The sequence below is a fragment of the Motacilla alba genome, chromosome 11 (genome assembly GCF_015832195.1).
Source record: "Motacilla alba alba isolate MOTALB_02 chromosome 11, Motacilla_alba_V1.0_pri, whole genome shotgun sequence".
Lineage (NCBI taxonomy): Eukaryota > Metazoa > Chordata > Aves > Passeriformes > Motacillidae > Motacilla > Motacilla alba.
In genome coordinates this window covers 13,747,883-13,775,512 of record NC_052026.1, presented here as the reverse complement: position 1 = coordinate 13,775,512, position 27,630 = coordinate 13,747,883, and the positions used below count along the sequence as shown (strand labels likewise).

General features: G+C 54.9%; 2 protein-coding genes across 2 annotated transcripts in view; one reads left to right on the top strand and one right to left on the bottom strand.

Moving 5' to 3' along the window:
- The first annotated feature begins 4,127 nt into the window (after positions 1-4,127).
- Positions 4,128-21,157, top strand: HSD11B2 (hydroxysteroid 11-beta dehydrogenase 2). Its single transcript, XM_038148519.1, has 5 exons — positions 4,128-4,457; positions 18,430-18,642; positions 18,913-19,098; positions 19,669-19,806; positions 20,286-21,157. The coding sequence occupies exons 1-5, from the start codon at positions 4,163-4,165 to the stop codon at positions 20,645-20,647; spliced, it is 1,194 nt and encodes a 397-aa protein (XP_038004447.1). The 5' UTR covers positions 4,128-4,162; the 3' UTR covers positions 20,648-21,157.
- A 599-nt stretch (positions 21,158-21,756) lies between these two features.
- Positions 21,757-27,630, bottom strand: part of ATP6V0D1 (ATPase H+ transporting V0 subunit d1) — a 34,296-nt gene continuing 28,422 nt past the window's right edge. Inside the window, exons 5-8 of the mRNA XM_038148520.1 lie at positions 25,202-25,279; positions 24,442-24,618; positions 23,615-23,692; positions 21,757-23,101 (exon numbers count right to left, since the gene is read on the bottom strand). Of these exons, the coding sequence (XP_038004448.1) occupies positions 22,940-23,101; positions 23,615-23,692; positions 24,442-24,618; positions 25,202-25,279 (495 nt within the window). The 3' untranslated portion in view covers positions 21,757-22,939. The remainder of the gene's footprint in view (positions 23,102-23,614; positions 23,693-24,441; positions 24,619-25,201; positions 25,280-27,630) is intronic.

The window sequence follows — 27,630 nt, the reverse complement described above, 5'->3', positions numbered from 1 at the left end:
AATCACAGCCACCCGTGGATCTGTGCTCCCCAGAAAAGAATGCCACAATAACAGAGTTCCCACAACAGTAGCAGAGTTCAACCAGAACCAAGACAACTGCACAAAGTTCAGTAGTAGGACACAAATATTTGGTGCCAGGAGTAATTAATCACTGTCCTTTGCAAAATGCTTTGGGGCAAAATGAGAGTTAATTCCAGGTGGTGCAACAGCCTTTGTCACCCCTGAACTGTCTCAAGCCCCAGATGCCAGTGAACTCCAGGGTCTCATATCTTCACCGTGAAGGATGAAACCCTATCCATTCAAGGGCACTTCGAGGACGTTGTGTGGGAGACAGGGAGCCCCCTGTGCTTTAGTGCAGCATCCCCTTTCCCGTGGGTTTGAGAGTCCATGGTGGGTACCAGCCCTCAAGTGACATTGAAGGAAGCTTCAGCCCCATGGTCCCCTCTCCTGAGACAGCTGCTCCCAGGGAAGGACTGTATCTCATGGTATTTGTGAGGAAGCAAGAGCTGGCACAAATATCCATCAGCACTGAACAGGCAAAAGAGGCCTGTTAGATGCTTGCCTGGGTGGCATTTCCTGAGGAGATAATAGCCCTGGACTTTCTGTTTTGGAGAAGATTAAGTACCTGTGGCAGCAGCATGCTGATGAATCACAACCCTCATGGGCTTAGAGACCCTGGAAATGGCTTATGGCACTTTGAAAACAATGTCATGAATCTTCTACAGATCAGATTAGGGAGTGGAACAATTATCTCAAAACCTGTTAGTCATGGGAGGCTCCAGGAGCTGGAGGAACAGCCTAGGGCAAGGGGAGCACTAGGAAGATGTGGTGTGTGTGTCCTCCCTCCCAGGGACCTGCTTGAGCAGCCCCAGGAAAGGTGTGGGAGGTGGCTGTGGTTGAACCAGCCCTGCTTCCCCTGTGAAAGGTGAGCTGTAATTAGCAGAACGGGTACGGAAGAGCTCAAGTAGGTCAAAAGGTAATGGGGCTATCAGCAGCGTTTCCCAACAGCACGGCGCGGCTGGGAGGCACCCTCGGGGTTGGGCAATGGGCAGATGAACAAGGCCAGGCACTGTCTTCAAGGGAAGAGCCACCAGTCACCCTGACTGCACACCAGCCTTTTGGGGGAAAGCTGGGGAGCAGCCAGAGACAGCAAATGGTGCTGCTGCTCAGCCCCACCACATGGGGCCTGTGGTGAGAAAACCCACAGAAAGCCCTGACTGGTGTGACAAAGAGCACCACGGCTATCTACAAACCCATCTCGAGATGTCCCACAAGAAGGGCATCCCAAGACCACGTGTGAGGAGATCTGGAAGGGAAAGATGGATGGATGGATGGATGGATGGATGGATGGATGGATGGATGGATGGATGGATGGATGGATGAACATCCAACCCAGCTCTCAAGGGGTTGTGGAAATTCATCTTTCAATTTGGGAATGGCCACATCTACCTGCTGTGAAACACCAGCATGGGTACAGACTCTACATTCTGTCTGTCCCTGCAAAGCACCATATCCCTGCCCCCACTCCCTTGCATGCCCCAGCACTTCCAGCTTGGCCAGCACAGTGAGGGATGGCCTCATGGAATCCAACAGGATTTTTCAAGCCCTGGTGAAGTGATGTGTGGTGAGGTTTAACCAGGTCCTCTTCAGAGCCCAAGTTCCCTGAGGCTCTGCTTTGTGGTCACCTCTATTGTTTTCACCAGGTTCAGTAGCCCAGGGCTGCAAGCAAGCAGATTCCTGTGGGAGAGCCCGCGGCCATGCTGTTGGGAGCATCCCTCCTCCTCCTCCTCTACCTTGCCGGCTTCCCAACATTCCCTTGAGCACTTCAAACTCAGCTGGGTGACACCACCACACCCCAGCCAAACCACCCCAGCCTGTTTGACACTGCACTTCTGCAGCTGTTGCCATCCCCACTGATGAAATGTGGTTTTCTGCCAGTACCAGGGAGGCTGTTTCCAATGAGGATGGCACAGGCATCTCCGACACGTGCTGCCACCACCCCAGCGCTCGGGGGTCTGGTGGGGCGGCCGGTGCTGACGGCAGCACAGCTGGCAGGGCCCGGCTCCGCCAGGGAGGGAGAGAGGTGCTGATGATGGCACGCGAGAGCCCAGAGAGTGCCGAGAGTCAGGCCCACGGCAGGGACGCACGAAGGATCACCAAGTACGGAGACTTGGTGAAATATTAAAGCAGGTGCTTAATAAAGCGAGCCCAGCGGCAGCAATTACCCTGTGTAATTAACCTGGGAAGGAGAGGACTTTGTTCCCCAGCCAGGTGGTGCAGGGAGCTCCTGCCAGCAGCTGCTGGAGGTGGCACGGACCTGGCACCCAGCACTGCATAGCAGGGCTTCCCCAGGCTTCGCTGGGGCAAGCCAGGACCTGAGCTCCCAGCATGGCTCACCCTGCTGCAGCCCCAGAGTAACACCAGGTAGGTGAGTGGCAGAGCTGCCTGCTCTGGGTGCTGAGAAATGGTTTGGGGTCCCTCTGGAGTCATTGGCCCCAAGTCACAGGGAGCAGCTGGGAGAGTTTCACACCTCACCTGCCTGCTCTGGGCCCTGAGGAACTGAGCATGGCTGGCCGAGGCACCAGGAGCTGGGCAGCCCACTGCTCCTACAGTGCTCCCCCAGCAGGGTCTGAGGGCACTGCCCTGTGCAGGGAGACCTGACCGAGGGGCAGCCCTGACGGTGGCCATGCCCTGTGCTCCCCCTGTCCCAGTGGGGCGTGGGCGCTGGTGGCACTGGTTCTGCCTTGGGCAGCCTCCCTCCTGCTAAGCCTCCCTGGATGCCATGCCGCTTCCTGCCAGGAAGCTCTGCCTGGACAGGCACCGAGCCAAGCTGTGCCAGGCCAAACCAAGCCGAGCTGAGCCAAGTTGAACCAAGCTGAGCTGAGCTGTGCCTACCTAGGTGGCATGATGTCCTAAGCCATGCTGAGCTGAGTCATGCTGAGCCATGCCAAGCTCTGCTGAGTTAAGCTGTGCCTATTTAGGTAGCATGATGTCTCAAGACGTGCTGAGCCAAGCCAAGCTGTGTCAAGCTGAGCTGTGCCTGCCTAGGCGGTACCTTGTCCTGAGTTGTGCCAAGATGAGCTGAGCCGTCCTGTACATGGTATGACATCCCAAGCTGTGCTAAGCCAGGCCAAACTGAGCCGAGTCTACCTCCTGAGTCTCCTGACTGTCCTGAGCTGTGCTGGACCAAGATGAGCTGAGCTGAGCTGAATTGCACCTCTCTAGGTGGCATAATGTTCTGAGCTGAGTCAAACCGAGCTATGCCGAGCCGAACCATGCCTACTGAGGTGCCACAATGTAAAGAGCAGGGCTCAGCTAAGCTGAGCTGTGCCATGCCAAACTGTGCCAAGCTGAGTTGTGCCTTGAATGGGTGGCATCACGTCCCAAGCAAGACTGAGCCAAGCTGAGCTGAATTGTGCCTACTGAGATGGCACAATGTCTTGAGCTCAGCTGGGCCAAGCCAAGCCAAGCCGAACTGTGACTATCTGGCACATCATCATGTCCTGATCTGTGCTGAGCTGAGCTGTGCATATTGATGTGGCATGGTGTCCTGAGCTGTTCTGAGCTGAGCTGTGCCAAGCTGGACCAAGCTGAATTGTGCCTACTTAGGAAGCAAAATGTCCTGAGCAGGGCTGAGCTGAGCTAAGCTGTGCTGACCCGAGATGAGCCATGTCTACTGAGCCGACAAAATGCCCCAAGCTGTGCTGAACTGAATCTACTTGGGTGGCATCATGTCCCTAGCTGAGCTGAGCCGAGCTGAGCCGAGCTGAGCCATGCCAGACTAAGCAACACTGAAAGCACCTACCTAGGCAGCATAATATCCCGAGCAGGACTGAGCCAAGCCAAACCGAACCGAGCCAAGCCGTGCCTACCCAGGCAGCACGATGTCCCGAGCCGTGCCGCGCCGAGCCGAGCCGAGCCGAGCCGTGGGTACCAAGGTGCCCCGCCTTCCCCCCTCCCCGGCCGCTGGTGCCGGTGCCGGTGCCCGCGGCTCCCGGTGCCCCGGCGGCTCCGGTGCCCGGCGCTCCCGTCCCGCCCGTCTCCCATTGGCGGCGGCCGGTCCCGCCCCGCCCCGCTCCCCCGCCGGGCGGCTATAAACGGGCGCGGCGGGGCGGGCGAGCGGCAGCGGCGGGGCCGTGCCGGGCCCGGGATCGGGACCGGGATGGAGCCGGGGCTGGAGCGCTGGGCGCACGGCGCGCTGTGGGCGGCCCTGGCCGGCAGCTTGGCGCTGCGGGCGGCGCGGCGGGCGCCGGGGCCGGGCCGGGGGCTGGGGCCGCCGCTGGGCCGGGGGCTGGTGCTGCCGCTGGCGCTGCTGGCCGCGCTGCAGAGCCTGTGCCGCGCCTGGCTGCCGCTGCCCCTGGGGCTGGCCCTGGCCGCCGCCGCCGCCGGGCTGCTGCTGTGGCGGGCGGCGCCCCGCGGGCTGCTGCCGGTGGCGGGCAGAGCCGTCCTTGTCACAGGTGAGTGCGGGGACACGGCCTCGACGCCCCGACGGCACCGCCTGGGCTCGGCGGGGAGCGGAGTGGGGTGTCCCGCAGGCACCAGGACGCTGCTGTCTGTGGGGTCCCGCTGGGGACCAACCACTGCTGCCAGCGCATCCCTCATCCTCTTCCACGTCCAAGCAGAACTGGCCAGGCTGTATCTGCCCCGCGAAGCGGGGAGTTGCAATGTCCGCTCGAGTGTTGGCCACTAGTTGCAGCATGATGCCGAGAGCTGCTTCCTCTGGAAGCCCCGAGATTAGATGGGACAGAGCTGGCTTTGGACCCTGTTGGCTGGCCCAAGGGCTTCCCTCTCCTCTTCCCTTCCCTTCCTCCCCTCTGGAGTTGTACTTCTTCTTGGAAAGGTTCTCATAGTATCTCTGGAGGCTTCAACAGGGCTGGCTACCTAGTGCTGAGCATCACTGCTTCATCCAGAGCTCCATCCAGGGAGCTGCTGGCAACAAGGTCCTCCACTGGCTGGGTATCCTTGGGAAATGCTGCCCAGCTGCTGCCTGCCTCCTCTTTGGGCTGCCTGGTCCAAAGTTCCTCTGTGGTCCTGAGCTGCTTAGAAAATGTGCTATGCTCCCAAGTTTTGCACAGCTCTGGCTTGCTGGCTGAAGCTCTTTAGGCTATCTTGGTATATCCATGGTTTCTCACTCCTTCCTCCTGGCAGTGGAACTGCAGGATGAGAGCCAGGCTCAGCTGTGCATTGTGAGGCAATGGTAGTGGAGAGATGAGGAGGAAGTGCTGGAGCTGGGGTGGTTTTTGCTCCAGGTGTGCCTGGAAGGTGCTGCTGGCTCTGCATGGATGCAGAGGGGAGGGAAACTTCTGGGCATGACCTTGGCAGTGCTCCCAAGGACAGGAGCCTGCATCCTGGTGGGGATGTCTGGGCTGGGCTTGGAGGTCCTGAAGCTGGAGAAGGCAGTTTGCTTGTTTCCTAGAAAATTAGGGCAAGACCTGGGTCCCCCTTCCAGCTTGAAGGGTTTTGTGGCAGCAGTAGGAAGTGCAGGGAATCCTCTCTGGAGGAGGAAGATCAGAGGAGCAAGGCAGTGGATGGATGAATGATTCAACTGAGTGAAGGTCAAAGCTGCAGCAGGGTAGGGCTGCCTGGGGAGGATGTCTGACAGCCATGCGCTCACAGGTGCCCTGTGGCACACCAGCCCTGGCAGCCCTGGCTCCCTGGCATTGCCTGTATAATTAGTGAGTCAGTGACTGGAACAAGGTGTTCTTGCCCCAGTGCGTTGAGGTGGCACCTCTGCAGCTCTGATGTGTTTGCTCTTGGCTGTAAATACTTTGTGGTTTTACAGGTTCGAGGCGCAGCCCGCAGTGCGGGATTGGCGTTTCCGTACTGCTGCTCTGGCAAGTGCCTGCCAAGGGGCAGATGCGACGGCTGTTTTGCTGGGGATGGCATCCCTCACTTGAGTATTTGCATAGTAATTAGCCTGATTCTTTTATGGATTAATTCCAGACAACTAGGTATTGAGTAGCTGCTCGTGTCTCCTGTGGGAGCAGCCGGGAAGAATCAGCTTGGGGAGAATGGTAAGAGGAGGAAAGTCAGGCTGCCTATGGGAAGTGAACCCTGGCAGAAAGAGCAGCATAAGCATGGATGGCTGGCAATGCTGAGCCTCACTGAAGGTGTGTGAGGTCAGGGACAGAACTTCTGCCGTGCTGTGTGTTGTGCTGGACCTCGCAGATCAACTGAGAAATGGCACAAGGTCCCCTCCCCATGGAGCAGTGCAGGTTTCAGCCTAAAAATCTTTGGGCATTATTTCCTTGTATACACATCTTAGCCGCTGTCTTAATCCTGCAGCAGGTTCAGTGATGCTTATCTGGTGCAAGTTAAGGTGGCTGCAGTGCTGTTCTATCTCCCAGGTGATGAGTTTCAGCTCTTCCAGCTGCCCACTCTCTCTGGGAACAGCCCTAAGTTGAGCTCTGCATGTGATGCTCCAGCCCCATGTGCTGTTCGGATATCGCTGGCTAAATAAAACTTAGTTATGGCAGGGATTGAAGGAAAACTAACTGTGCAGCTCAGTGGGAAAATAGCAGAGCAGCTGTAGAGCTGCTGCAGAGCAAAGCTGCTGACCCTGTGGTAGCAGCAGGGGCTGGAAAGTTGCGGCGTTTCCCATCTGCTGCAGGTTTGCATTTTGACTGTTGCACATGGGACTGGGGTTTGGCTGGAGCAGGGATGGGCAGCCACCTGCTGCTAGAGGAGAGCAAGGGGTGCTGTGCTTTCCCATGAGGCGTCCCTTGGGCTAGCAGAGTAAGTGGTCACTAGTCCCTGCAGTGCTGTGTTTGTCTGTGACCTTGGGGCTTTTGTTCTGCATCCCAATGGTCCAGCTTCTCCAGGAGCAGTGCCCCGGTGGATGCAGCCTGGCTGGGGGAAGAGGGCAAGGAAAGTGTTAATCCTGTCGTCCTAGGGGATGTAACAGCTGTTTTCAGGGAGGAGGAGAATGCCCTCCTGTGCAGCCAGGGGCTGGGAGAGGTCAGCCTCAGGAGGATGGTGGGGATGAGGAGCAGAGAGGAGATCAGCTGCTTGGCCTGGGCTGGGAGGGAGACAGCAGCTATCTCCATGCCTCCCTTTGTTTGCTGTCTTGAGCCTGCCCTTGCCTTAAAGATGAGCCCACACCTGGCGCAGGCTTTGCCCAAACTCAGAGAACCACAAGGACCCAAACATACCTGCAGCGTGGGCAGGGTTGGTATGGGCAGCTACCTGACCAGAGCCTGATCCAGCACCGGGAAGCTGCAAGGCAGCCAATACCTGGCATCCCTCACCTGTCACACAGTGTGTGACAGGGCACTCCAGGGCGCTGGTGCTGCTGGCTGGCACCTGTGGGCCAGTGGTGGCAGTGGCTCACTGAGAGCTGCTTGCTCCAAACATCGAATGGCTGGTTTGTGTGCGCATCCCCCTTCCCAAACATGAAATGGCACTGCTGGGTGTTCCTAGGGCCACTGAGCTCCTCAGAGCTGTGTGAACAAAGAGGAGGGGTATTATACATATCCCATACGCCTTCCCACTGGGAATTGATACAGAAAGCAATCCAGCCTCTGGAGCACGGGCAGGGCTGATGGTCTGCAAGAGCAGTCTTGGAGGGAGGTGATGAGCTGCCATTTCTTGGCCTCTCCAGATCCAGGCTGGCAGTACTTTGTGCAAGGCTGGGCTTTGCCTGGGTCAGTTTGGACATGAACCTACAACATCCTTTGGTTCCTGTGGTCTTGGCAGATGCCTGTGGAATTTGGTGAGTCTATTGAAACCATCCAACACAAATGGGTGCCTGAAGGTGGTGGAGGGATGGCCAGGAGCATCCCAGGGCTCCACTGAGCAGCTGGAGAAGCCTCTTGCTGTTGTGTAGCTCTGCCATGTGTGACTGTGTGGGGTGGTTCTTTGGACAGTAGCCAACTGCCCAATTTACTGCAGATCCTTGAAAAGCACCAAATGCAAATCAGCCCATAGAGTCTGCCTGCCTGCAGGGCTTTGGCAGAGCAGAGGAAAGACAGGAGTTGTGTTACAAGATATTGGTTCATGCTTCAGCTAGGATGGAAAGTTGAAAATAGTGAATTGTTGTTCTGTCTAGAATGGTGGTACCTGAATTAGCTCTCCAATAACACCAAACATCAGGATGGCTGCCTGAGAGAAGCAGTCTGGGTCTCTAATATCCTTGCTCTTCCTTGGTGCAGCCTGTGAAGGAAGCTAGGAGCACCTGCAGATTGGTCTGTTTCCAACAAATCATTTCTGTGAGCAAAACTGGTTGTTGGTCAGGCTGCCCAGATCCAAAGCTGCCCTGTCCTCCTCTCTTCTCCTTCCTGGCTGCAGGGAAAGTGTGGTTTTCCTGGTGAAGCCTTCTTGTTACAATTGCATGCCCCATTAACAATCTGAAATGGGTCAGAGCTTCAGATCATGTTCAAGGTTAACAGAGGCTTTGCAACTTGCAGCACTTCAGTGTTTCCCATGGACTCCACAGATGTTGAAGCATCTGCTGGCTGCAGCAGGACTGAGTGATTCAATCCAGATGTTGGGGCTCTTGCTTTCTACCATGAAGGTAAATCACTTTCTGTGGTAAAAAAAGCAGTGTTGCTCCCGTCTGGACTTTGATGTTGTCTTAGATCTATTTTCCAGCTAAACAAGGTGACTGAGAAATGTCGGGGTCAAGGATTCAGGGCTGGCTCTGGGATGGGCACCTCTGCACCACACCGTGGCCAGAGCACCTGCACAGAACACTCACAGCCTGTGTTTGGTGCCAGCATCCTTGCTGTGAGAAATGCTTTGTGCAAAGGTGCTGCAGCTCTCCATAGGTGACTTTTACTCTGCTTCTGGAGCCAGTGATCCAGCTCAGAGGTACCTGGGATCTTTCCCCAGCCTAAGTGCAGGGCGTTGGAACTAGGTGATCTTTCAGGTCCCTGCCAAACCAAACCATTCTGTGATTCTATAAGTGAGAGCTCAAAAATCAGCTTATTCTCTGAAATTGCTCTGATTTTTCCAGAATCTATTAAAAATTAACAGCAGAGGAAGCTGCTGCTTCCAAGCTGAGGGGTGGGACAGGACCAAAATCAAACACCCAAACTCCAGCCCTTGTGTACAAGCAATTCCTGGTATACTTGAAGTAAAAAAAATGTAACATTTAACTCTAGTTATAGGGTTTGCTGCTGGCTTTTGGGAACAGAGCAGAAAAGCTGTTTTTTCTGCCTCTATCTGCAGGGCTGAAGCTCTCCCCCCGCTTTGTCAGCAGCCCTCCATGGATTTAGGATTCTTCTTTCCCACGTGAGGTTTCTTCAGAAATAGATACCTACCCCTGCTCACCGCAGGCATGTGGATAGATACGCTTGGCTTTTTCTCACTTATCTATAAAATAAGCACTTTTGAAGCCTACTAATGACACAGACCTGTTGAGGTGGGAGTTTTTAGCACTGTTAACCAAAAATGATGAGCACAGCTAATTAGGAGGAAAAACACATTGAGGTTTCATACTGTGGGAGACTGGAGTTGGTAGAGAAACCCAAGCTGGCTTGATTAACCTCGGGGTTATTCGGGGACATGAGAGCAACAAAGCAAAGACTTCCCTGCTGAAATGAGATTGTCAGATGGGAACGGATGCTTTCTGGAGGAGAGAAGTGTAGGCAGTTGCTGCCCTCTAGTCCAATGAGCAGCACATTTTTAATGAGGTCTGGGATTGGGTTACCCACTGTTGAGTCTAGCTCCCCTCAAGCCAGGATCTGGTTACAGAAGAGCTGGTTGCTGCTTTTACTGCTGGGAGCACAGCACAGGGTTGGTGGGCTTGCCCAGCCAAGGTTTTGTTTAAAGGGGGCTCTTTAAGGTGTTTCCACCAAACCTTTGCCTTCTCCCCATAGTCTTCTTTCAGAGCTGGTTTAAAACTCCAGCTGGAGAGGCTTTTTTTTTCCAAGGAGGAAAGGCTGCAGGCCTTTTGTACCTCTTCACCTCCTGATGTCCCTCCTGTAATTTCTCAGATCTGAGGTACTGCTATGGAGCCTCCAAGGCCAGGTTGGATGGGGCTTGGAGCAATCTGGGCTAGTGGAAGGTGTCCCTGCCCACAGCAGGGGTGTTGGAACTGGATGACCCTATAAGGTCCCTTCCAACCTAACTGTTCTTTATTAAGGTGGAAAATGCTCAAATTTTCTATGATAAGGTAGGAAAACTGCCCTCATGCTGTCAGTATGTTACTACAGGTATAGTTTAGGAGCTTTTATTTTTAACCTCCCCAGGATGTGGCTGTTACCTCCTTCCCTGCTCCCCTCAGTGGCTGTGGTATATCCACTATCTCCCGTTCTTCTGTCTCAGCTTGTATGTGCAACGTATCACTTCTGCTTCCTTCTCCCCTGGAGAGCTGCCAGCCCCTGAGCTTTATCAGCTTCCCCCTTGGGAGCTGGCTTCCCTGTCACACATGGCGCTGTCCTGGGATTTGCTGGCTCTAAGGCTGTAATCTTGAAAAGCAGTTTTTGGCTTTACAGGCTTTGCGGCAGCGCTTCCTCTTGTTGGGTGGTTGACCCTGTGGAGCCAGATGGCGAGGGACTCCCGGGCAGGGTGAGAACAGAGAGAAGGGATGGGCTGGAAAGCTCAGGTACCTGCCCTGATGTCTTCTGTGGCAGCTCTGAAAGTCTGGCCTCTCAGAATTATAGAAGCTCTGAATGGTTTGGGTTGGAAAAGACTTTAAAGACCATCTTGCTCCAACCCTCCTGCCACGGGCAGGGACACCTACTAGACCAGGTTGCTCCAAGCCACATCCCACCTGGCCTTGAACACTTCCACAGATAGGGCAGCTGCAGCTTCTCTGAGTTATGAGGGCCTCATCCTTCATGAGTAACCCACTGTGACCAATGTTTGTTCCTCTCTAGGGTCCTGGTTACCAGGTGGGGATAAGCTCCAAGCTGGAGTGTGCAGCCATCCCAGGATGAGTTCTGTCCCCCTCTTTTGGCTGTTGTGCTGGGCTCTGCCTAAGCTGAAGGGCACATGAGGATGCTGCCCTGGCATTGCCTGGGTCAGCCCGACTATGTCCAAGCACATCAGTCTGGAGGGCCACCTTCATGTATTTTGGGGAAAATGCACCAAAGTAGCCTTATGATACTGAAACTCTTACTCTGAAGAGCTGGTGAGAGCTGCAAGTGAAGGGTAAGAAGGGGACAACTTGAGCTGTGTATGGGATGGGCAGGTGGGTTGAGGTCGTCATGAGGCACAGCTCTGAGCCCGGGGGCTTAAACAGCTCAGTGTATTTCAAAAGCTGTTTTGGCAGAAGCTCAGTTGGTGTTTGCTCAAGTGTTTTGCTCTGTTTCTAAAAAAAAAAAAAAAAGTCCCCCGCTTCACATGGATCTGGAAGCTGCAAAAGAAAATAGTTGGTGCAGCTGTAGAGACCATCATGATGTGGGAATGGGCAGGGCTCGCACCACTTCTGCTTGCTTGGGATTGTGGCATGAGGTGGGAGTTTACTCTTGTGACAAGGAGAGTGATGAGATGGCACCTTACAAGCAAAGAAATATCTCATCAGCAAAATACCCCTAAATATTACCCCTAGTGCTCCATTGAAACTGCTGTACCCTTATTGGGGTGCTGCAAACTCTGAAATGCTTAACATGGTGATCCCTTGGGCTTGTTCTGACCTGTTACTTTGGTCAGTACTGTCCCAGCATGGCTTTGTCCCTGCTGGCATCACTTGTGACTTGCCCACAGTGCTGTCTGGGTGGCACTTCAAAGCTCTCCCACAGCTGACCTGTCCCACCACATGGTTAGAGGTCATGCCATGGGTGTGGTGCTTTGCTGTCCTGGCTAAAAACACCTTCCCCAAGATGTCCCTGGGTGGTGATGGCTCATGGTGGTCCATGTAGAAGAGCTGTTCTTCCCTTCAGCTGCCTGTGGATAGATCAGCCCTGCCTGTAGCAGACCTTAGCCATGACCTGATGCCTCTCTTTGCTTGTTAGCACACAAGAGGGATGGATATGGGGCTTGGCTGCTGGTTCTCCAGCCTCCTGGGAGTCCCTGTAGAGCCCTTTGGCAGACTAGAGGTGGCCCACCAGCAGGTGCCCCAGCCATGGCTTTATTTGCCCCCACCTTATTCCCCAGGAGCATCTTCAGACATTCCAGACATAGCCAGTGGAGCTTTCTGGCTTCTCAGCCTGGTTCCTACCCAGCCTCTCCCTCTCCAAGAGCCCAGGTGGATGTGTTACCAGTGCCAGCTTGCCATCGGCACCGATCTTGAGTGGCACTTATCTTGAGTGATCTGGTCAAGTTGTCTCTGGGCCATGGGTGTCCTTCCCAGCAACAGCTCTTCCTGATGGATGGCTTTCGAGGCTTGTCAGCTCCATGTTCCCAGTTCACCATGTTCCCTTTGAAGAAGATTATTAACCCGGCTATCACCATAGCTCTTCACAACTTCCTCTTGGAGGGCCATCCATCCATCCCAGATCAGCTCTCATGTACAGCCTGTGCCAGGTGATGTCTGTGCTGCTGACTTCTCTCATGTATTCCTGCCTGCTGCAAGATTAAATTCTTGACTGTGAGAGTCTCACTGCTCCTTCTGGGGAGAGGATCTCCCCTCGGTGGAGACAGCAGCTGCCGGAAGATGCAATCCAGCCCCGGCGTGCGGTGAGCGTTCACTTCTAGGAAATTCCTGTGCTCTCTTTCTGCGAAGTGTCGTAGCGAGGCTGGAGGTGGCACTTCCTCCCTGCCACCCCCGTCAGCTTGTGAGCCCAGGGTCACTGCTCACCGCAGCAACATCACTGCCATGCCAGGGCTGGGTTAATTCCTGGGTCCCAGCCTCTTTCAGCATCCCACCAGGCACTGGCCTTGCATTGCAGGGGGTGGCTGGTCTCATTCCTGTCCTGCTGTCCCAGGGCACCAACAAGCTCCGTTCATTAGCCCCACTGATGGCAAGCAGCATCTGCTGCTCACAGCTTTGGTAGGGGAGAAGGCATCTGGATGGCTTTTAGTGACAGTGATGGGGAGGGCTGTGGCCTCTGACACTTTTTGTATTGCCCAGCTGCTTTTGTGCAATCAGTCCCCAATAGGATGCACCAGTAAAGCTCCTGAGAAATGGCCTTTAATCCAGAAGCTGTGGATGCATTCACACTGGCCTGGGGGCTCCTCTCATCTCCGTCTGGTTGTGTTGGTTGTCTAGGCAGAAAATCAGATTTCCCCCATCTCTCTGTTAAGTGGGAGATAACTTCCCGGGTGGAGGTAATGACTGTGAGGCCCCTGGAGCACTTGGCTAATCCATTGTAATTCATACCATCTGGCTATTGTCCCCGGCAAGGGGTGGGTCACCCATGTACCTCCTGCCATGGGCATTCTGAGCTCTGCCTTCTGTCATGAGTCTCCTTGTGGGGCTGAGGGTTTGTCTGACCCCTGCTCTGACCCATAGGACGTGTTGGAGGGATGTGTCTGTGCTGGGCTGTGGGAGCCATCCGCAATCTCCCTCCAGCTGCCTGTGCCGACTGTGTCATGCAGGGGGGTGGTCCTAGGGGAGCAGGGGCAGTGTGTGCCCCCTTGGCTCACGTCCTGCTCAGGAAGGAGGCTGAGGCTTTGCAGGGATGCACACCCAGGCTTGGGTGGGGGGCTCCTGCATTATCCCCTCACTAGGGATTTGGGGATGGGATTTGGGTCATCCCTAAAGGTATCTTCTGGCTTTAATTTAATTTAATTAGGCTTGTGGCTTCCTGAACCCCACTGCTGAGGACCAGCAGTACCATCAGTAGGCCTGCTGCCACCCCAGCCCTGTCTGCCTGTGCTTGGGCATGAGGGCTGCTCCCATGGGGAATGGGGACATGGCATGCCATGCAAGCCAGTGGCTGGGGTGGTGTTTCTTGTGAACAGTGATGACACTGGATGTATTGGGGGCTGTGGGTGCCCCTTCCCAGCCCTACTCCTACAGAAGTGCCTTGGGTGTGGGCAGATGGTGGCTGATGCCTGGCTGGGGAGGCCAGGGCTGGCGCGTGGCTGTGGTGACCCAGCTGCTGTGGGGACAGGTGCTCCTGCCTTCTCCTCCCTCTCCTGTGCCCTGCCAAGAATTTGTTCCCTCTTGCCCAGGGTTGACATCACCCCTTTATCACTCCTTGCTCCAAATGGGTGCAGCATCCGGAAGGTGTTGGCCACTGGACCTTGTCCTGCCCACACAGGATTTTGCTGGGCATTTTATCATGCCTGGACCCGCACTGTGCAAAGACCCCCTCCTTGAGTTCCTCTGGGGGACTGCCGTCCCCTCTGATGGCACCATCCCCAGCTAGTGCCACCTTGTCCTGTGCTTCCGTATCCATGAGGTGCCCAGCTCCCAGTATGGAGCTGAGATGAACAGCTGAGTTGGGATCGGTGCCTGCTCAGGCACCCATCTGAGCCTCCCTCAGTGCTGCCTGGCTAAATCCCAAACCATGCCTGGAGAAGGTGGAGCCACGATCCAGGCAGTGAATCCTGTCAGAGCCAGAAGGCCACATTCAGCTTGGCATCCCAGGCAGAGTTTGAGTTGAGCCTATGGAAACAAGTGGCTCAGCACGTTAATCCATTTGGCCTTGGTGCCCCGTTGATGGTGTCCTTGAGCCTGGTGACAGTTCCATCTTGGCGAGGCCTCTTGGACAGGGTGGTGGGACACACAGCCTTAAAACTCTTTGTGGAGGTGGGATTGATGTCTGGGATTTGGGGAGCAGCCAGGGGCACCCAGGTAAGGGCCTGCAGAGCTGATGGGGGTGATGTCGGTCTGAGTGCCCAACTCAGCTAGCAAGCTCCCAGTTGGTGGGAGATGGAGCATCCTCAAGGGGTGCCTCCAGCTGCCTTGCTGCCAGCTGCCTGGGGCACAGCCCCTAGGGCTGCTGACTGAGCATGCTGCTAGGGTGACCATGGGGAAGGAGGTCCATCACAAGGGTGCTCAGCCCTGGGGCAACCCCTCTTCAGCTTCCACACCAGGGTCCTCAGCTGGGGTGGCTGTGGAGGGACCAGATCCAGAGGGCTGCCACTGTACCCACCAGGCTCTGGGCAGTTTTGCAGGCACATGGGAATTCTTTAGCCAAGCTGTGCTTCTCACTGCTTAGGTTTCTGTTGGTCCTTACCTGTTGTGCATGGTTCAGAGATGAGGATAAAGAGGTCATAAGGATGCACAACCTGTGTTTCAGGGATGAAAGTGCTCAGTTTATGGCTCAGAGATGAGGATGTACACAGCTCATGGTGTGGGGATGAAGAAGCTTGGCTTGTAACTCAGGGCTTAAGATGCCCAGCTTGCAGTTCCACAGCTCCAGAATGAGACTGCACAGCTCATGGATGGGGACTCTCAGCTCTTAGCTTGGGAAGGGAAGTCACTCCTAGGTTGTGTTGGGGTGAGCACTGCAGACCTGTGCCACAGCCCTCCATCATGTGCTGTGCCAGCGGTGGGGCCAGGGGCAGGCATCTGGTTGTGGTTCAGCAGCTCCCGGGTCGCAGCCGTGTTATTGACCCTCTCTGCTCCAATGAGAAAACTGAAGCACTAATTTTGAGCATGTCTGTGTGTGGTGGCCTTGGTGCTGCTGCAGGAGAGCAAGGTGAATACCTGAGACAGCAAAATGTCAGAACGTGCCATGCCTGACTCACCTGAAAGAAATGTGTCCACACCAAACCGGGACTGCAACTTCAGCCGGCTCCTGGCAGCGAGGACGCACGAGCGGTGCAGGCTGGCTGGGAGCTGCCCAGCTGGCACAGCTCAGCCCCGGCGGTGGCTCTGCTGTCACCGGTGAGGAGCAACTCTGGACAATGGATGCAAGATGCTGTGGTGTCAGTCCTCTTTCCCTCCTGGAGTGGGTGGGACGGCACCCTTTATGATGATGCTGGAGGCCAAACCTTTTTGCTTGCTCAATATAAGTAAAAATGGGGCTTGTCATGCCAAAATTCTAGTGAAGGCTTGCATCTCTCACTCTTTGGGGAGCTGCTGAAGTGGCTGGAGCTTCTGCTAAGTTCTCAGGAACTGCTGCTGCCCCGCTGCTCTGGAAAATGTCCGGCTGGCCCCTGGTGCAGGAGTTTGTCCCGGCTTGCTGAGCCTGTGGAGCTGGATTTTGCAACATGGCCTCAGGTTTTACTCTGCTCCTGCTGCAGCGAAAGCCTCTGTCTGCTGGCCCAGGGTCCATGGGGATGTGATGCAGGGGATTCAAGGTACCTGCACTCCTCTGCTGCGCTCTCAATGCTGGGTTCCTGTGCTTGATCTGACCACGTCCCTCCCTCCAGCACGACTGTGAAACCAGCTGGCAAGCTGGGAGCTGGGGCGGGGGGAACTGGCGCCGGCATCTCCTCGTGATGCAGCATCCTGGGAGGGCAGCGAGCCCAGCGCCAGCCTTGCTGGGGCTGCACAGACTGGACGGCTCCAGCGCTCCCGGCGGGGCCGGGCCAGCGGCAATGGCTCCTGTGCCAGCTCCAGCGTGGCCAGCAGCTCATGTGCTGGTGGCCATGGGGAGTGAACACGGCCCTGGGAAAGCTGCCATGCTTTGGGGCCACGTGTTATGGGCCCAGGGGGTTCATTGTCCCTCCCTGCACTTTTGGCCATGCCTGAGCACAGCGGATGGGAAGCTGAGCAGCAGCAGAGACCTTAAATAACACCAGAGCATCCTCACCCTCCTGGCCTTGGGCCTTGCGCCAGCCTCCCAGGAGTTTTTTTTTTGGTATGTGTGTGAATAAATTAGAACTTCCGAAACAAACCCTCTGACTGCCCTGCTCCTCTAAGGCAAAACAAACCCTGCCTGACTTGGACAGCATGTGACTGTTTGCTCCCTCCTTACCAGACTTGCCCATAAGAAGCCAGCAAACCTGGCTCTTTGTTTTTGGGATGCTTCCTGGGGTTTTGAGAGTTACATGGTGATAGGCAGCTTCATGTTTGGACTGGAAGCTTTTCTTGCCAGCTGCATGGGAGCAGTGCAGGTAACCCTCCTGTCAGCTGCGTCATGGTGAGGCTGTGGCCACGAGCACTTTTATTTTTAAACCTTATCTTTATTGCAGTTTTCTCCTGCACTGCTCGGAAAGGTGAAATGGTCCTTATCTGTTTGTCTGCTGGCAGCATGCACTGCTCCTAGGGAGGGGAGAGGTGGATGTGCTGTACCGGCAGCATCTTCAGCATGCCCTGCAGAGCAAGGTTCTGGGGGTGATGCTGAGCCAACCTGGCACACATCCACGATGAGTGTTGGGTGTTGTGTGGGAAAGGGAGGTCCCTGCAGACCCTTCCTGCCAACTGAGCACCTCTGGGCTCTGTTATCACTCTGGCCTCTGGCCAGAGGTTTAATTACAAGTTTCTGACTGCAGCAATAGAGTAAAACTGAGCTGGGGACTGGGACAGAGACGCTGAACTGATGCTTAGCTGGCACCCCAAGAGCTGTAAGTGCCTGATCCCAGCCTGGGCGTATGAAAGAGTGAGGCAGCCAGTCCGTGTGCCCACCTATCCCCCCCACCCCCAAAAAGGCTGGTGGAGGGGTGCTGAATCTCGTGAGGTAACAGTCCCCAGGGCTCCTGTTGTGTTCACCCCAGGGTGGCTCCAGGTGCCACACAGGGTCGGTTTTCAGGATGTCCTCACAAGCACCCAAAGGTGCAGGGCAGGAGGGTACAGGGCCATGGGGCTGCCCCTGCAGCGCTCCCCTGTTAATGGTTAATGTGACTGGGCAGCGGTTGTGGCACAGACTCCCTGAGCTATCAGTGCTGCCATCGGCCCCGGGAACAGCCTGTACCTTGCTGCTGCTGTTTGTTTGCATCCTGGCCGCTCCACCCTGGCCACTGGCCTTGTCACTGCTCTGCAACAGCCAGCTCCCGCCCGGGCTGTCTCCTAGCCACCCCGATGGTGGCTTTGCAGGTGACACTGTCACCTGTGGTTCCCCTGTTTGAGCAGAGATGGAGGAAATGAGGCTGGGACCGGGCATGGAGCAGCAGTACTCTCCCGAGTGGTCCATCCCGTTTGGATGCTCCCTTGAAGGATGCAGGGTAGCAGGAGCAGACCAGAATCCTTTTTTTTTCCCCTCACCCTCATGCCTCAGCCGGGAGAAGAGGTCCTCTGCCTCTTGATCACTTTCTGGGAGGTGAAAGGCAGTCGGCAAAAGTCTCCCACAGCGCCTTATGCCAGCTATGAATGGTGCTTGATGGAGCTTTTAGAGGCTATTTTGATTGTTGATTGCCCCGCATCGCTGCAGGGCTCTGGGCTGTTTGGTGCGGTGTTGCTGGTTCCTGCGGGTTTACCTGCAGTTCGAGGCGATGGGGTTGCAGATAAAGGGAGTGTTTTCTTCCTCCAGCAAGGGAGAGAAAACAGCAGCTCCATGACCTGCCAATGCCCCAGGGCAAGGTCACATCCTGGGGAGTCAGGAGCTACAGCAGGGTGGGGAGCCGAGGTGGTCCTCAGGCAAGGGAAACCGATGCTGGAGTGGATGTTTGGTTCCTAGTGATGGAGAGGCAGAGCTAGGGGATCTTTGGGGGCTGGAGACAGACAGTAGCTGTCACTGGCCACTGCAAGGCTCTTCCCATCTCTTTCAGGATGTGACTCGGGCTTTGGGCAGGCAACAGCCAGGCACCTGGACATCATGGGCTTTCGGGTGTTTGCCAGCGTGCTGGACCTGCAGAGTCCTGGTGCCCAGGAGCTGCGCCAGAGCTGCTCGACGAGGCTGACACTGCTGCAGATGGACCTGACCAAGACAGAGGACATCCAGCGTGTCCTGCAGCATATCCAGGCCCACACCAACAGCACAGGTAGGAGCCGACTTTGGCAACCTCACAGGACCCCACAGAACTCCCTGGGACCTCAGCCTGCAGCCAGCATGGCAGTGGCAAACCTCCATGTGTCTCCACAGGGGGCTGCATCCCTGTAGGCACCTGTGCCAAAAGCCTTTGCCAAGCTCTCTTGTCCTGGGGCACCCTACAATTCCCTTGCAGGACCCCCATCAGCCTGGGGAGCAGCTGGACATCCCAGGGTGGGGCTTCCTCATTCAGGTCACTTCTTCAAGCATCTCATCCCCACAGGACTCTGGGGCCTGGTGAACAACGCCGGGTTCAACGACACCATCGCCGACGCCGAGCTCTCGCCGCTGGGCAAGTTCCGCACCTGCATGGAGGTGAACTTCTTTGGCTCCCTGGAGCTCACCAAGGGGCTGCTGCCCCTGCTCCGCTCCGCCGGCGGCCGCATTGTCACCGTGAGCAGCCCTGCAGGTGAGCAGCCTCCCTCCAGCGTGGCACCCCTGGCACCTCAGCCCAGGCACAGCTTGATCATCCCCGTGGTGCGGTGCAGTTCCCAATCCCCAGGCGCTTCAACTTTCCCAGCCAACTGGCACCAGGAACTCTAGGATGAGCTGGCAGCACTGCTCAACCCCACAGCAGCCACCAAGACATGAGACATGGAGGCTGGGAACAGTCAGCCCAAGCCCAGCTGCCATGCGCCTCCATTGGGGATGACAGCCCTGGCCAGGGTGGGAAAATCACCTTCCTCTCCCCTGCCCTTTTTTTTGCCCATAAAAACACACTAATCCTCCATTGGGGATGACAATCCCAAGCTTTAGCTGGACAGGGAGCAAAATCAATTTCCTCCTCCCTCACCACTTTTTTCCCCCCCATTAAAATATGTGAACCTGATTTCAGTTGTTTTCTCAGAAAAACAAACCCTAAGCCATTTCTTTGAGCAGGGGCCAGGAACACAGCCCTACACAAGCCCTGCTCTTCCCCCCCCCACTCCCCTCTGTCCCTGCTGGAGCACCGGCTCACTCATTCCTTCACTTGTGCCAGGTGACATGCCCTTCCCCTGCCTGGCAGCCTACGGGGCCTCGAAGGCAGCCCTCAGCCTGGTCATGGACACCTTCCGCAGCGAGCTCCAGCCCTGGGGCATCAAAGTCAGCCTCATCCTGCCTGGCTACTACAAAACAGGTAAGAGGGTCAGTGCCTGCTCCCTGTCTGTGCCTGTGGGCAAAGGACAAGTATCCCAGCGAGGCAGAGGATGGAGCAATGGGATGAGTACTTGGTGGTGGAAGCATGCAGCTTCTGAGCATCTCCAGCCATTTGGGGACAGTGGCTATCCTGTAGCCGTTGGACTCTGATAGACTGGAAACAGCATCAGGATCAAGTCCTGCCAGCAGATCCCATACCACTAGGACTGGTCAAAGCAGCTCAGTCATGTTTATGATAGCAGCATCCCCACTGCAGGGAGGGTCCAAGACCTCATGTCCAGTCTCAGGCCTGCAAGAGCCACTATGGTCCTACTACTGTACTTCCCTCATGGCAATCGTTGCAAGGGTCTCAGCTGGACCTTCCTGTGAGGCTGGAAGGTGACTGGGGCTGCTGGCACCCATGGCAGGGGGGCTGGAGTTGGGGGGCCCACACAGCTCACAGGGCCTGTTTCCTTGCAGGGACGACATGTGACCCTGCCTTCTGGAACCTGCAGAAGCAACAGCTGTTGGCCAGTCTGCCCCAGGAGTTACTGCAGGCCTATGGCGAGGAGTATGTGGAGGAGATCAACCAGCAGTTCATCCAGTTCATGAAGGTGGCAGTGGAAGACCTCAGTGCAGTGGTGAACAGCATCACAGAGGGGCTTCTGGCTGCCAACCCAGCCGTGCGCTACTACCCAGGGCAGGGCCTTGGGATCATGTATTTCATACACCGCTACCTGCCCTATTTTGTCCGAGACTTGTTCTTGAAAGGATTCTTCATCAACCCCAAGCTGCCCCGAGCTCTGCGGCGAGAACATCACAATGATGTGAAGAAGGCCTGACCTCGGCCTGCACAGGGCCTTCTTCCAGGCTTTCCAGACACACCGGCCCCTGAGCGTGTGCAAAGCCAAAGGCACCGCGCTCCTGCACCGTGGGGGAACAATCAGCACTAGACGTTAAAAACCAAATTTCTTTCCAAAATCAGGTAGATCTATTTTCTATTGTGCAAGAATCAACATTTTCTAGAGACCTTGGTTTTGTATTTTTTCTAACCGTGTACCCTCCAAGAGGCCCATCCCTGCCTGACTCAGCAGCTCTGCACCACAGGCTGGGATGTACCTCCTCAGCTACCCACCACCTTCCTTACTGCTCTCCGAGCTGTTTGTCTCCATCCACTCTTGGCTGGGTCAGGGCTGGGACCCTGTGGCCGCTGCCTCCCTGCCACTCATTACACACTCCACATGCCCCTGACGAGTGCAGGGGCCAAGACTAGGCTGCCAGTGCTGCAGAGCTCTTCATGAGATGAACTATGTGATTGTCACTTTTTAAATAAATCCATTCTTGATATTCCAGCAGGCTCTGGCTGTCTCCTTCCACAGTGCAGTGCTGGAATGCTGCTCAGGGATGCCCAGCGTGTGGGCAGAGCTAAGCTGGGTCATGGCTGGCACCGCGCTGAGCACTGTGGCAGGAGCCTCACATGCAGCAGCAGGTGCCACAGGTACTCCCAGAAAAGGGCTCAGCCTGCCAGGAGCGATTTGTGCCTGCTCCCTGCTCCTCCCCAGTCCTATGCCAAAAGCTTTCTTTTGCTTTGCTCTGACTCTGTGGCCCTGCTGGAGCAAGGATGGCAGCGGTGACAGTGCCCCATGTGGACAGCCCCAGGCACCAGGAACAAACAGCTCCCTAACTCTATGGATCATTTCCATAAGGCTGCACCCCTTAGCTCAGCAGCCAGCTGCACCCACAGACCAGGCACTGTCCTGGCTTGAGCTGGAGGGAGTACTCTGGGCCTCCTGGGGTGGTACCACAACGATGCCTGTGGTAGAAACAAGTGTCCCAACTCACACAGGAACCACACCAGGCTCCACTACCACAACTACCACATTCCCTGTGACTGATGGAGGCTCCACCTGGGGCTATGGGAGCAGGTGCCCAAGTAAGCAGGAGAGCACAGTGCAGTAGGCAGATATTTATTGGTGTAGAGAGGAGGGGATCACAGGAAAACAAGCTGCAGAGGTGACCACAGCACAAGCTGGGACAGAGCCACTCTCCATTGATCCTTCCTCCCAGCAGCATCCAGTGTGTTTCCCTCCAGCCATTGCACATCTCCCAGAACTCAAGTGCAAGTAGGAGCTAGCCAGAACAGAGCAGCAAAGGGCAGGGCTGCCACACCATACCCAGGGCTTGGCTCGTACCCTAGACCACAGACAGGCAGGGCCTGGGACATCCCTGCCCCCACCAGGGTGACTAAGGCTGCTCTGTCCCCTGGTCAGCTGTGCCATACAGCTCCATGGCAGTGCCACTCCACCCTCTGCAGGGGAGAAGCCAGGATGTCTAACCTGGAGGGGTACAGAGGTCCACCACCAACTGCAGAGCCAGAGGAGCCCCAGCGCTTGCATGGTTGTGTCAGTAACCTGCAAGCTGTGGATCTCCATAGCTCTGAGGAAGGAGCTCGGCCAGCTTATGGAGCCCTGTCCAGGACAGCTGGGAGACTGATGAGAGCTGCTTCTGCAGACACAGAGAGGCTGCATGAGTGCAAACACTGCCCGAGTGGGAGGACTGTGCTCCACAAGCACTCTGGCTCTGCCCTCACATTCCCACAGGCTCCATTCAAGTCCTGGCCAGGGTTGCTTGGTCTCTCCCAGGTCAGGGTTCACTACAAGGGGATGCAGGGATTGCACAGCAGCATGAGCTACGCTACAAACCACATTCTAACTACATCTCACAGGAACAACACTGAGTAGGAGACGTGCAGAGCACTGACAGAGGGCCCCCCCCAGTCACGGCAGACCTGACCCATTCCTCTGCAGCAGTGGGACTCCCTGAGAGGCAGCCCCCTGCAGCTCTATGAGCATAAGCACACACAGCAATTAGTACAGGAACACTGTGACTACTGCATACACAACAGGAGGCCCTCCTGCTGCACAGGGCTAAGCCTGGACCACTGGTCCCTCCGAACATCTCACAGCACACACAACTCCAGCTTTTGAATAATTTAACTAGCAACTGTACAGTTTCCTCATTTGATCCAGTTCCACAGATGGGACATCCCTGGAGTCTGGGCATGGGACAATTCAGGGAGTTAGGGGTCCCTCCAGACTCCAGGGGTGGGAGGGTTGGACAGGAGCAGAGCAGAGTTAGAAGATGGGAATGTAGTTGTCGATCTTGGTCCTGTGCCGCTGGGCGATGCACTCTGCGATCCACACAATGTTACGGCACTCCTGCTCCTTCAGCTTCACGAAGGCGTAGAACACTCCAAAGTGGAATTGGTTGAGGAAGGCCAGCTTGTTCAGCTTTACCTGGAGAAAGCCCAGAGGAGGACATGTCATTTGTTCACCTCAGATAGGAGGAGTTGGTCAAGGCAAGCATGGAGCTGCTTGGAAGGATCCATGACTTCCCAGCAGACTGGAAGGCTCTGCACAGGTATCCTGCTCTGCATCTCTCTAGGTCCTCAGGACAGCTCTAACCTCTAGCACATGGCTCAGGGCTCTGACATTTGAAGGGGGAAATATTTATAACTCAGGTACCATAAAAGTCCTTGTTTTCCATGTAATTACACGCTGGTTTTACTACTGATGGACCAAATATCCATTAGCAGCCCCAAACATGCCCCCTCACACTGTTGGAATCTGTCTGGGTTAGCAAACAGGCCAAGCACTATGCCAGGCCCCCGTTCTTGTGCAGGAGCAGAGGGCAAGCATGCTTCTCCTTCCCCCAAATCCTGTTCATCCACAGTGCTGCTGACAGGGCAGTAGACCAGCTTCCTGACACCTGGAGCTTTGCAAATGGCACATGTCTCAGGGCTCACTCACCTCGTGCTCAAAGAACCTGTCTTCAAGGGTTTTGTCTCCAGGGTTGCTGCCAGCCCCTTCAAATAGCAGCTTGTACTCCTGCAGGAAAGCATTACATGAGGATATACTCTGTACCCAAGCTCAGCAGCACTTGAGGGCCCCCTGTGTCACAGATACTCCAGCCACCCGGTCAAGTCAGAGGACAGAGAAACCAAGAGTCTTGCCCCTTCTCCAAAATGTGCAGTTGTCAAAAGGCATATCATTGCTTCAAGCCACAGGAAAAGGGGCATCAGGTACAGACCCCCTCCATGTACAGACTGGAGTGCTTGGGCCGGACCCCTGTGCCCACACACACAGGCTGCTCAGTAAGGGGACACTGAGCTCTGACTCCAAACACGTCCACAGCCATGCACAAAGTGGCTTGAACACAGACAAATCCAAACGTGTCCTCCCAGGTCAGCGTCTCACCATCAGCTGAGCCAGAACTCAAGGCTGGAGGTGGGGCAACACCACTTCTCACTGAAGATGCATTTCCATTCCCAAATCAGGCAAGGAGAGTCTGTCACTGCTGCCACATCAGCACCTCAAGGGTTTGTGGTAAGGGCAGTCCCCACACCCTTGGACAGGGGACATGGTCTCCCAGTCACCCCTAAAATGACTAAGATGCCAACGACATCTCAGGCAAGCCAAGTCCTGCCCAAGCAGAGCACAGGACCAACAGCATCAGAGAAGACTGGCACCTCTCTCCCCAAGCTGTCAAGTCACAAGTTCCCCCAGATCCCCAAGAAGTTCTGATGCAGAGCAGGTTCTTACACCAATCCCCATGGCCCTCACCCCAGAGCACTCACAGGGTAGTAGTCAGCAACGTTTTTGACTTGCTCGTAGTCATCTGCCCTGGCCAGCTGAGCCAGGCCCTCAGGGTAGAGCTTGCCACAGTGTGGGAACAGCTTGGCTCGGTCCTCCTTGGACAGCTCAGTACCAAATGAGTTGATGGTGATAATGAAGGCCCTCCGGTCAGCTTCAAACTGCGGGAAAAGAGTGGCTCATGCTGGGATGCAATATCTTTACCAGAGGCTGGCAGATATCAGTGCTGCTCTGCACACAGCCACATCAGAGGGCAGCATGAGGAGGCTACTGGGATGTGTACAGTTCTCCAGTGCTCAGCCAGGGCAGGCTACAAGTGCAGGCTTCCAACATGCCCAGTACCTGGGGAGCATTCAGGTGAGGAAATCCCCATCCCAGGCACAAGCCAAATCCTGCCCAAGTCAAGGGCTGACTCTCACCTATTGCTCCTGCGTCCTACACATCTCACAGCAAACTTTGGAATGGAGACAGGCTGTGACTCCAACAGCTCTGGGAGCTCTCCTACATGTTATCCACGTGAGAGGATGAAGATGCTGCCACAGAGGCAACAAATGTATCAGACTTGGGGAACCAAAGTCACTGCAGGCAGTGCTCCCCAAGTCTCCCAGTGAGCAGGTCAAGCGGGCATGGGGACGCTGAACACGAACTGGAGAATGCTTAACAACTGGCAGACAAGCTGGGCCTGAGCAGGGAGTGATGACCATCACTGCAATACCTTCCAGCTATGGAAGTTACCAGACCTACCTCCAGGATTGGGCACATGGCATCTGCCGTGGTACCTCCCAGCGTCTTGCAGAACTTGTAGAAGGACTCCAGGTAAGCCTGGAAGAGAGAGGGCAGATGAGCATTCTTCTACACAGCTCCATCTACTCCCCCACAGGGCCCTTCAGTGAAGGACAGACAGCAAGCAGACTTTGCTTGCTTGCTCCCAGACGCTCTGTAACACAGCACAGGCACTCTGGCCCCATATGAACTTGCCCACACAAGGACTGTGCTTTCCCCAAGAGCCAGAGACATGAAGGGTTGTGGTTGAGTTTGTTCAAGTGACTGCATGAGCTTACTGTGGGCAAGATCCCCAGGCAGCAAGGTTAAAGCCTATTTTTCTCCTTTGAGTCGCCTAACTCATTTTACTGAAGTCTCACGTGGTTTCCTGACCCTGCTCTGGCCTCCACAAACATGCCAAGCCACACAACCATAGCTGCAAGATCTACACTCAGAAAGTAGCGCTGTGTAAGCAGAGTCAAGAGATGAGACAGGACATCTGTGAAAGAAACCAGCCATTCTCTCTAATTCTCTTTTCACACTGCGGCCACTTGGTCTCTATCCCAACTGAAGCGCTGCAGAAAACATACGGCCAAGGCACAGCTACGCTGCCTCCAGGAAATCCTTTGTGGAGATGTTCTGTAATCCATCCGGAAGATGACTCTGTCTCCCAGGGGGAGCCTAAGAAGGCTGTGGATGGCTAAAAGTATCATTCAGCAAAAATGTTCTCAGAAGAAGTGATCAAGTAATAAAACACCTCCCTGAGCTGAGAGCTGTAACCAGAATCACTTCAAAGGAATGGAATAAAAGGATGCTGAGACACTACAAATCTCTGCTTTATCACAACTCTAGGACTTAAGCTGGACCAAGAATGTACAAGTTGCATACCCTCAGCCCCTGCACTAGCAAAGTACCTGGATTACTGTGTTCTGTAAATATTTGTTACCACACAGTGCTGGACAATACTGGCTGAGCATCACTCATCAAAGAAAGCCTCTCCAACACTTGCCACTGCTCAGGTGGAGGAGAGCACAGAGCATCAGTCTGCAGAGTTACCACAGGAACAAGGACATGGATAGTGGATGCCGTTTGAGGCTGACAGGAAAGGGAACATGGAGAAGAGCTCTGCCCTTATCAGAGCTCATGCACAAACCTAAGGCTTTAGAAGCAAATACAGGTGAACTCAAATATCCAGCAGTGAATGGGGATCCAATATCACAGACAACATGGAAACAGTCTGTTAACAGCTGCATTGGGTGCCCTTCCAGTGACAGCAACTGGAAGAAAAACTCCAATGTCCTGAAGCCCTTACCCCAAGAACAGAGGTGTCTTTGCCTTTAATGATCCTCAATGGGTCTTCCCTTTCATGAACTCACCCCCTCTGCCTCCTGCCAGCCTCACCTGTCCTCAAATCCAGTCTGAAGACAGGCAGGCCTGTGGCCTGTCCATCCACACTGACTTTTCCATCATCATCTGTGGATACCACCCTCCTCTGCCAGGTGAGGAATCCTAGCCTTTTCCTGCAGTTTTCTGTACAGAAGTCATCATACCCAAGCCTTTAAATGTATCTGCTTTAGCATCATCTCCTGTTTTGCTGTTCATACTCTGAGATGAGTGGAATGAGATAGTGTCCAGGTCAAGCACACTTTACAGATGGAGGCAGTAGGACAGTGATACTCACACAGTTCTTTTCTACTGTTAGGAACATATTACCTTGTATAGAGACAATTGCTTAGGTCAATCATTACCCAAGATTCCAGTTAGTAGTAGGAAGGAACATGGAGACCCTCACTATACTAGCAGAGTTAGGGTTCCCTCCTGGCCTCTCCCATACACCACTCTACATTTATCCACACTGATTTGCCTGCTTTATTTTATTGTCCAGTTGCAAAGCTCCTTCAACTGGTTCCTACAAGAAAGCCACCAGCAAAGGCCAACAGTCAGCTGGCTTCACTTCAACAAGAGATGGAACAAAGGGAGTAAGCACTGAAGATAAGAAGGCCAGCAATAAAGATAACAATGCCAGCACACTTCCATTGCAAGACTTGGCTGCTGACTGCACTCTACACTAAGCACTGACCATTTTTAACCTCTGTTCCCCATTTTAATCATATTTCCATTTAAGAACCTTCATTGCTAACAAGAAGTCTTTGTAATAGCCTTCCTCCTATGAATCCCGCTCAAACCTTCTGTCAACACACTCACAGATTCTCTAAAAGCCTCCAGTATGTCTGGGAGATAGCACTTCCCCTTCCCATGCCAACTCCACACGAACACAGGCATCTGTCCCAGGCCTGTTGTGCTTTTCAGAGCAGCTTGCTGCAGATTTCAGCCGTGATTTTATTTCCCTCATTTGCATTGTATTATACATTTTCCAGTCCCTGGGGAGAGAGTAGTCTGTAAGCAGCAAT